The following is a 10,664-nucleotide window of genomic DNA, read 5'->3' as shown; positions in this document are numbered from 1 at the left end:
ATCTCTCTTTCATTTCCCTGAACTCTAGTGTTCTATAACCCATAGCTAGCACATTCCTTCAGAGCTGATAGACTCTGATTTCTTAAGCAGCCCCCTTAATGTCTTTCTGCTGGCTGTACCAGTTGCCAGAATCCCTCTCCACGTAGTTCCACCATTTTGTACAGAGTTTTATAGCATTCCAAATGAGTTTCAGCTTGAGTCATCTACTGAAATTTACAGATCCCCAATCAGCTCTTGGTAAACTTATTCTTACAGATGTTGTTTCCTATTTCCCACAGAGCATATAATTGCATGCCCTTGATAATTTCAGAAAATTTTGCTTGTTTTTGTAAAAAGAATGCATTAAAAATTTCTCTCCTTTTTCAAGTGGCAGGTGGCAGGTTTACAGGGCAAGGAAATGTGTGTGTGTGTGTGTGTGTGTGTGTGTGTGTGTGTGTATCATATCATATGTATTGTATTGTTCTTATTCTTGAGAATAACTGCAAGTAAACAATGAAATATGACCATATCCATCTCTTCTGCCTTCCAATATATATATAAAACCTGCATGTATAACTACATAGTTACATAGTGTATTAGAATCATTTTAATTTTTATACCTTTAAATCTGTGTACATAATAGTTTCAGAAAATCAGAACCCATAGTTGATGTTACATGGGCTATTTCATGGCCACTGGCACATATGTAGCAGAGGACTGCCTTGTTGTCCAAAGTGGGAGATAATGTGCCTAATGCCCTAGGGAAGAGGGATGGAGGTGGAGGAGGCGGGGTAAGCACTCTCTCAGAGGAAAAGTGAAGGGGGATGGGGTGAAGAACTCTTGGAGAGGGGACTGGGAAGGGGGGCAACATTTGGAATGCAAATAATACAATTTTTAAAAAACAAAGTCATTTTTCAAGTAACAAAAATTAAGTGCACTCGGTGTTAAATATATTATTTAAGAGAGACTTTGACTTGCACTCTTTTAGGGAATTTCTAGGGTACTGTGTTAGAACAACAATATTCATTAGCTTAGAAAATTGCAAAGAAGATAGGTAACACACACCCTAGGGAGGCAGTGGTCTGTGGATTGTAGCTTGGTTATTCTGTACGTTATGGCTAATATCACTTATAAATGAGTGCATACCATACCTGTCTTTTTGGGTCTGGGTTACCTCACTCAGAATGATATTTTCTAGTTCCATTCATTTGCCTGCAAAATTCGTGATATACTTGTTTTCAATCGCTGAATAGTATTCCACTGAGTAAATGAACTACATTTTCTTTATCCATTCTTTAGTTGAGGAATATTTAGGTCTTTTTCAGTTTCTGATTGTCTGCATGTAGAAGAATGCCAATAGATCCATATTTCTCATTCTGCACAAAACTCACATGCAACTGAATCAAAGGCCTAGACATAAAACCAGATAAAATAAATTTAATAGATTTAATTTAATTTAATTTATAAAATTTAATTTAATAAATTTAATAAAAAGTGGGAAATAGCATTGAACTCATTGGCACAGGAAACAAATTACTGAACAATGGCCCAGACACTAATATCAACAATTAATAAATCGAACCTCATGATACTGAAAATTTTCTATAAGTCAAAGAACACTGCCAACAGGACAAAATGAAAGCCTACAGATTAGGAAAAGATATTCACCAACCCTACATCTGACAGAGGGTTAATATCAAAATATATGAAGAATTCAAGAAATTAGAAACCAACAACTGAAATAACACACCTCCAAAATGGAGTACAGAGTTAAACAGAATTCTCTACTGAGGTATCTCTAATGGCAGAGAAACACTTAAAGAAATGGTCAGTGTCCTTAGTCATAGGGAAATGCAAATCAAAACAATTCCAAAATTTTGCCTTACACCCAGAATGGCTAAGATAAAACTCAAGAGACAACCATGCTGGTGAGGATGTGGAGCAAGGGGAACACTTCCACATTGCTGGTGGGAGTGCAAACTTGCACAACTATTCTGGAAATCATCTTGGCAGTTTCACAGAAAATTGAGAATAGTTCTACCTCAATTCCCAGCTATATCACTCCTGGGCATATACACAAAAGATGCTCCACCATTCCCAAAGGACACTTGTTCAACTATGTTCATAGCACATTTACCTGTAATAATCAAAAACTGAGAAGCTAGAATTTTTAAATCAGGGTAGATAGTAGATGGAATGGATACTTGGTTTTCTTTTCTGTATAATGTATGAAAGAATTGTTTCTGTTACAGAATGTCAGGTAGACTGAGACAGGGGATGAACTAAGACCAAAAGGATTGAAGCTCACAGCCTGTGGTTCAAACCCCAAGTTTTCTTCTTCAGTCGTCATTGGAACAACTGTGAGTACAGCATGATTTGAGAGTACTTTAAATAGTTTCAGTAATAGTAGTTTAAATAGCTTCACCAACTTTGTTAGAATGATCAAAAACACCAATGAGTTGTTAGCAGTTATGGAAGAAATGGGGGTCTCCTCTGAAATTTTTCACTTTTTAGTCATCCCAGCAATCTCTTGTGAAAGAAACACTTCCAAGGATAACCATTCCTTCTACATAAAATCTGTGTTGATAAACACATATGTGTGAGACAGTGGAGACTTGGAAAAGTCCTTCATCGGCTGCATAGAGAATACAGGTAGAGAAATAGGTGTTCCTTCTTTTATTCCTTTCCTTTTTTTATAAAAATTGAACCTAATACGTATTTCCAAGAATGTAATGCCAGAGGAATACCAAATGAATACCACATTATGTTTTCTCTTCTCCGAGGAAGAAAAACATATTCAATAGGAATGAAATGTTAAGCCTTAGAAAGGCATCACAGGCATTGACAATGAATAAAACTGAAAGCCTATTAAAACTTAGAAAAATCGCGATCCCCCTCTTCTGTAATCCTAGTGCACATAACTACAGTTCTTTTAGATCATTGGTTAGACCAGATTTATATAATGAGCTCACTGGACTCCAGTGGACAGGTGCAAACTCATGTCACACAGATATCCTTGATTAATTTCAGTAGATTACAGAAAAAAATCAACACACTTAACGTAAGAGAGAGATTTGTGCAAAGTAGGGCAAATAGACAGAGATAGCAAGGAATTCGGGGTTGAGGGTAGTTGGTATGTATTTTATACATGTGTAAATTTGTCTAAAACTAAGTTTAATTAAATTATTAAAACATGAATTCATTTTTATTTACATATTTTATATATCCACATATATAAGCCATATATATGAAGCCTTCATGTATACATATGAATATATATAATATATTCATATGAATAAGTATGTGTGTTCTGAGGCTTGTGTCTCCTCCCATGCAGAGACCGTCCTTCTTCAGGTATCCTACATCTCTTTGTATCCATAAGCTTCTCTTCTAACCTAGGCAGGCTGCTCTGCTGTGCGCATGCTCAGATACGCTGCTCTTGATTTTAGACTCTCCTGTCCTTAGACTCTCCTGTCCTCGTGTTTAGGGTGCTTAAATCTAATCCCGTTCCTTATTTTCTTAGCCACTGATTTTCTTAGTTTGCTTCAGCTCTGCTACACCTCTAACAGTTTCTACTTTCTGCCTCTTGTTCACATGGACCTATACCTCACTTAAAAGACAGAACATTACTACTAACTTTCGGTCCTACTCTGGAAACCTCTCTACTCCTTTTCTCTCATTTTGTACTTTTTCATTAACCTGAATTTTGTGTTTATTATTCCATTAGCATCTATATGCAAAATTAAAAACATTAGGCTGTTTTGTTTAGCCTGTTTAACTTTACATGGGATCATAATTTAAGCATTAGTTTAGAATTTCCTTGTTTACTCAATGTCGTGGTTGATTTACATCAACTTATTCAGCTGCAGCTTTGTGAGAAAAACACCATTGTTTTGCATATGTGACCATTTAATCACTTATAAACTTTTGTTGTAGAATATTTGCATATTAAAATTTATAAGGTATCATCAAATTGTGTTTTAGGGCCTACCTACTATAAACGATATGCACATCCTATTTTTTTTTTATTTCTTTATTCTTCTCTCAACCACAGTTGGCCCTACCAACTCTCTGTTCAGTCCTATTCCCCTTCCTCCCCTTTTTCTGAGTCCCACTTTCCTCTTTTTTCCCTTCAGAAAAAAACTGAGCCTTCCTGGACTAACTATCAACAGGAACCAGGATTATAAGTCACAATAAGATGAGGCACAAACCCTCATTTCAAGGCTGGGCCAGGTAACCCAGTAGACAGAAAAGGGTCCTGAAGCAAACAAGTCAGAAATAGCCCTTCTCCCACTGTTATGAGTCCCATAAGGACACCAATCTACACAACCGCTACATATTTGCAGAGGGCTTAGACTACCCATGCAAGATACCTGATTATAGCTTCTATCATTCTAAGGCGTCATATTTGTTGATAATATTTTCAAACAATATTTATTATACATGTTTGTGTGCTTTATGTGTTTGTACATATCTCTTAATTTCTTCAACTGGGATGATGATCATTTCCTTATTAGTTTGAATTTATTCTTTGTATTCTGAATAAAAATTTTTTAAGTTAAGGATGATGAGAATTGATTCATGACTGTATATTTTATCCTTTTGCTTTATAATGAACTCGTTAAATTAATCTGTTAAGGGCTGGGGATTTAGCTCAGTGGTAGAGCGCTTACCTAGGAAGCGCAAGGCCCTGGGTTCGGTCCCCAGCTCCGAAAAAAAAAAGAACCAAAAGAAAAAAAAAATTAATCTGTTAAAGCTTAATTTAAGTTAAACTGTTAATCTATATCTTCAGTGAAATCAGTAAGCAACTTGGTTTTACTATAATTTTCTCTTAGACTGAACATGAATTTGAGCGGTGTAAATTAGACACATTGTGTCAGCTTTGTTCATCATTTCCCTGTTGTATATCACTTGTGTCTACTCCACAATGTGTCATATTTCACTAGTCTTTTTCAATTGGTTTATCGCTGCTATTGACATTTTATTACTTTTAATGATATTTGAAAAGGTAAAATAAACCTCACTATTGCCACCTTCTCCCTTAGTGTGTCCAGTTCTTAGGTTTTTATCTCTCCCTGTGTCATTTTTCAGATCCCAAAGTGGATTTTGATTAGAACTACATTGAAATAATAGACTGAATTGGGGGAGATTGATATATTTATGTCTCTGAAACATTCTACTCGTGAAATTCCTTCTGTATAGATTTATGTAGAGATTTGCTATCTTCCAACACAGCATAATGAAATTTTACATGTATATGGGACACATGTTTTCAAATTCTTGACTTTTGTTAATTTTTTCTTTCCTTTTAAAGGCTCCCTGAATTGACTGATACTTGGAAATAGTAGCATATTTTTCAAATGCATTGGCCTGTACACATTTCCCTGCTAAGTATTCTCTTAATATTTCTTCTGTAAGTTTTAATATCAAATTATGAATTGTCTTTAATGCAGTTTTCTCTTTGTATTTTAATGCGGTATATTTCTTTGTTTTCCTATGAAACATATATTTCTTTCACTAAAATATATATTCATTCTCTCCTCCTATTTTCCCACTCACACCCTCCCAAATTTGTAGCTTTCTCCTTTTTAATCATTGCTGTTACATATAAATGAACGAATATATAAAAACAACCCACTAAGTCTTAATTCTTGCTTATGGTTCTAGGGTTGAGCACTTAGTATTGGTTAAATATCCAGGGACCTCATTTCTGGGGAAGATTAAAATTTCTCAGCAGTTTTTAATTGCTTGCTGCTCTTCATCTAGGGATGGAGCCCTGAGATATTTTTCTAACTTTGTTAGTATGTCAGCTGTTGTTTGAATTGTCTGTTTTTTGTTTAATCAGCCATGATATTTAGATTTCATGGGTATAGTCTTCATGTCATAGCAAGAAGGCACAATCTCACCTCTTCATGGTCTTTTGGCTGCACATTCCTATAGTTTTCTTGTTTAAACAGTTAATATTCACTCAGTTTATATTCATTGAGTTCTAAAAATAATCAGACTTGTCATTTACACCTTCAGTGAGAAGGACAATCAGTTTTCTCCAGTTGGATGACACTGGATATATCTACCACTATGGGGAGGATCTCACGTTCAGGAGCAGTTGTGTGTGTGGGCTTTTATTTGATAATGATTTGATGTTTTGATTGATGTCATATCTTGTTCTCTAGATTTTGGGTGTTTCATTGTTGCTATTGATTTTTGGTTTAATTTTTGAGAAAGAAGTTAGTTGAGTGAGGAGGAGGAGAGAATCTGGAATAACTTGAAGAGGAAGATCATTGTCAAAATATATTTAAATTGTAAAGTGGTTTTAAAAATAAAAATAAAAAACAACTAAAACAAAATAATTACACTTATAACTTGGTGTCAATTTATCTCATAAGTATGGTTGGAAAGTTTTAAAACATGTACGTGTATAGGCAGGGAAGGAAATAGAAAGGAATGTGGAATTGAGGGAAAAGCCATGTTTTCTGAAGGGTTCTTCCTTACAGTCTACAGCAAATTCTTTGTTTGCTCTGTTTCCTGGTGCTTCTGCATGATAGGCAGGCTTTGTAGTCACAGGAGAATCCATGGGAATGACCCTGGGGGATGAATCATTACTATGCTACACTTTCCTCTTAATTTGTCCCTGAGAGAAGCATAGGACACCTCCTTTAGATGTTATATCATGTAAAGAGAAACACCCAAGAAAGGGTATCTTTCCATCCTATATATCCCACAAAGTCATCTTCAGAGAACCTGTATGCTCATCAGTGTGTATAGAAGTGACCCTGGTTGCAGAGACTGAGGAGTGCTTGGTGGCCTCAGGCAGGGTGAGTTGTGCAGGGAGGCCAGGGTGGGTTGTGCAGATTTCTGAAGTTCAACCTGCAGTGAGACTTCTGCTCTCCAACTGTTCCTTCTTGCAGGCCTTCTACACTTTAGAGTCTAACTGTTTATTTTTGGAATTTCATTACATTAGTAAAGAATTTCAGTTATGAGACATGAAATGGGAAGTGGACACTAGAAAGGAATCGAAGTCAGCTACCCAATGAAGATATTGATATCTAAAGTCTTTTGAGCATTGTAATTCTGTTGGTCCATACAGTTCCAGCTTTCGAGGGAGTCATCAATCAAGGTAACAATTTTATTTAATCACTAAATGCTAAATCAGATCTTTTTACTGTCCAAGTCATATTTGTAGACTGAACTTTTTATATTCTGCTAGTTTTCTATTATTTCATGAATTATTTTTACATTATTACATTATTGTTACATTATTTTTATGTTCATTATTGTTTCAAGTACAATAATGATTTTTGTTGAATTGCATATAGTTCTGAAATCTTTGGGAGAAGTTGTCACACATCAGACAATCTTGTGTGTCAGCTGAATAATTGATGAATGATGAATAATGAGACAGCTTACTGGTGAAAGAAAGTCCAGGCTTAGGACAACAAAAGAATCATATTTTGAGCTTCTCTGAGATATTTATCACTGAACTTACTTAGCCATTCCCATAGCTCTGTGCTTTCCTGCTATGCAGAGTCTATGCACTTTGCTATGGATGAGAAATTACATACAAAACAGGGCAGATAAATAAATAATTTAGTCAGAGGGCACCTCTAGTCTTTCATGTTTTCCTTTGCGTGCTCCCCCTCTGCTCTGTGGCTGAGCATCCCAGTTTATTTCAGTTTGAAGCCTATTTCTCTTTTCTTCCTCTCTCAAATCTTGGCATGGAAAGCCAGAAACACCTACTGTGAACTAATTTTACTAATATGCAATGCATTTTTTGAATCTACTTTGACCACCTAAAGAAAGCACATCATATCTGCACCATAAAACCAGGATAGGTATAAATATACATGTAAAGATTCACAAAACAAGGCCATAGACTTTTAAGACAAACATACCTTACTTTTAAATTACTGTTTCCAGTAATTTAAAATGGTTATTTCTCATTTGCTCTCAATTTATCTTTTGGGTAATATTAAGTATTAATTTAACATTAGTAGAAACACATTACATAATGCGTATAAAGCAAACATGTATAACTAGATTTAGTATCACTGCATAAAAATTAACTAGTGACATCTTAATTCTCCTGTCATTCCTCTTAAAGAGGTTTTAGCCTACTTGAGGGAGATAATGCTGAAATGTGAATATTTGAAATGCCACAAATATGTATTAGATGTCAAATAGATATCAGTTGAAGTACAGTCAAACAAGAGAATATTTGCTCTGGCAGTGGAAATCACAGAGATTTCCATGACCATAGGGAAATTAACACCCAAAATTTCAATAAAAGTAGATACAGAAAGTAAAAGATATGAAATTGCCAAAAATTAAACTAAGAGTGTGGTCTTATTTTTGCTGAACTATTGATTTTCAAAATAGTTGGATGCAAATTTGGTTTAGAACTACATTAGTGATGGCAGTGATTGTGAGGCAGAAAGTTTTGACTTTTGCCTTGAATGTTTGGAAAGAAAAGGAGAGGCAAAGGTCACAGTCAGGAAAACTCATCTCCAGAATGACTCCTTAGACATCTGGATACCAGGGAATAAAACATGGAGATGGTAAGAGAGTGTGGATTCAGCATTCACTAATCCGAATTAGTTTTGCAAGAAAGGTGATTCTTTGTCATCTCACCAAGTAGAGCTAGTGTAGTTTTGCTGCAAGTCAATTTTAGGAGCTTCCCCATCCCCCAAGATAGCCACCTTAAAAACTGTGTGATTGTTAAAACTGAGAATGATGCCTTTCTTTTGTCTTTTAACATAGCCTTTGTAGGGGAATGATGGTCAGTATTCAGGGGTAGCTATAAGTTTGTGCAGAGATGGCTACTAATTAGGTACAAGGTAATTCTGGAGAGAATTATTATCTATGAGCAATTGTCATAGTGATCTGAAGAGGGAAAAGGGAAAGCTACAGAGAGTAGAGAAGGTGAGGGTAACTCTGCACAATTAGCATCTGGTGAAATACAGAAGTTCCAGTGCAAAGTAAAAAAATAAGAAATACAGAAACTGATATTCAGCCAGCCAGCATCAGGGGCAGTATTGCTTGAGGGAAAAGTAAAAACTTAATAAAGAATATTATTGTTAAAAGTGTTCCTCATAATTACTTTGTGTTTTACTTAACTTCCTCCCTGAAGAACAGGAAAAGGAAATATTTAAAATTCAAACTGAAAGGTTTGAGACCAATCACACAGGAGTTCTGGGTAACTCTGAAAATGGCTGAATTTCCAGAAAATATATTCTGAGACTAAACTTCTGAGTCATTTATTTTTCTTTACATAAACCTGACAGTGAGAGAAGGTCACTCAGAACTTAGATTGTGCTATAAATGTTTCAACTGTTCTGGCATGGAATTATAGTTTGGAAATAGTTTTTAACTGACTTCTTTAGGATCCAGTTTTCAATATAAATAATTGAATGTAGAAAGGAATCTGTGTGTAAACAACATTGAATTTCCAGGAAATTCCTTATGTCTTTTTTTTTTACCTTCATAGATGACCCAATTGGTTGCCAGCCAGAACCAAACCATGGTGATTGAGTTCCTCTTCTCTGTGTTCCCACCTCTGTATGAAGGTGGCCTGTTATTTTTTATTCTATTAATTCTTGTCTATGCATTCATCATCTCAGGGAACCTAGTGATCTTTGTCGCTGTCCAGCTGGACTTGGCTCTGCACACACCCATGTATTTCTTCATCAGCGTGCTGTCGTTCCTGGAGATCTGGTATACCACAACTACCATTCCCAAGATGCTCTCCAGTCTAGTCAGTGAGAAGAAGACCATCTCCTTAGGTGGCTGCCTCATGCAGATGTACTTTTTCCACTCACTGGGTATCACAGAAGGCTGTGTCCTGACAGCGATGTCCATTGACAGGTACATAGCTATCTGCTATCCTCTTCGTTACCCAACCATCATGACTTCCAAACTTTGTATCCAACTGACAGCTGGCTCCTGCTTCTGTGGCTTCCTTCTGGTACTCCCTGAGATTGCATGGATTGCAACCTTGCCTTTCTGTGGCTCCAACAAGATCCATCAGATCTTCTGTGATTTTACCCCTGTGCTCAGGTTGGCCTGTACAGATACATCGTTGGTGGTTATTGTGGACGCTATCCATGCAGTAGAGATCCTGGCCTCCTTCCTTGTGATTGCCTTGTCATATATCCGGATCATCATGGTAATTTTGGGAATGCCCTCAGCAGAAGGGAGGCACAAGGCTTTCTCCACTTGTGCAGCCCACCTTGCTGTTTTCTTGCTGTTTTTTGGCAGTGTGGCTGTCATGTATTTGAGATTCTCGGCCACCTATTCAGTCTTCTGGGACACAGTAATTGCTGTCACTTTCGTTATCCTTGCTCCATTTCTCAATCCCATTATTTACAGTCTAAGAAACAAGGAAATGAAAGATGCTATTGGGAGGCTTTTTCTTCGGAAGCGAGATGCTCGGGCTCAGAAATAGATCTCAATTCCTGATAGTAAAGCCCTTCTTGAAGTGCGGAGTCTCAATGTTGTTTCTTTATGTCCTGATGATTCTTTTTCTATTGCCACAGATGCTTTTTCTTCTGCTGTTAACAGGAATGATGAACTGTGACTCTAGGTCACTGGTGGCCACTTGTTTACATAACAAGTATCAGACTCTTGACAGGTGAAGCAGTACATGTGAATTCTCCTGCTTTAAGCACAAATTGACATATGTCTCATAT

General features: G+C 36.3%; 1 protein-coding gene across 1 annotated transcript; it reads left to right on the top strand.

Moving 5' to 3' along the window:
- The first annotated feature begins 9,454 nt into the window (after positions 1 to 9,454).
- Positions 9,455 to 10,420, top strand: LOC116911441 (olfactory receptor 6K6). The gene has a single exon (XM_032915407.1). It carries the CDS (start codon positions 9,464 to 9,466, stop codon positions 10,418 to 10,420), a length of 957 nt encoding a protein of 318 aa, XP_032771298.1. The 5' UTR covers positions 9,455 to 9,463.
- Positions 10,421 to 10,664: the final 244 nt, after the last annotated feature.

Source organism: Rattus rattus, chromosome 10, assembly GCF_011064425.1.
Source record: "Rattus rattus isolate New Zealand chromosome 10, Rrattus_CSIRO_v1, whole genome shotgun sequence".
NCBI classification, from domain to species: Eukaryota; Metazoa; Chordata; class Mammalia; order Rodentia; family Muridae; genus Rattus; species Rattus rattus.
This window is presented reverse-complemented; position numbering and strand designations above follow the sequence as displayed.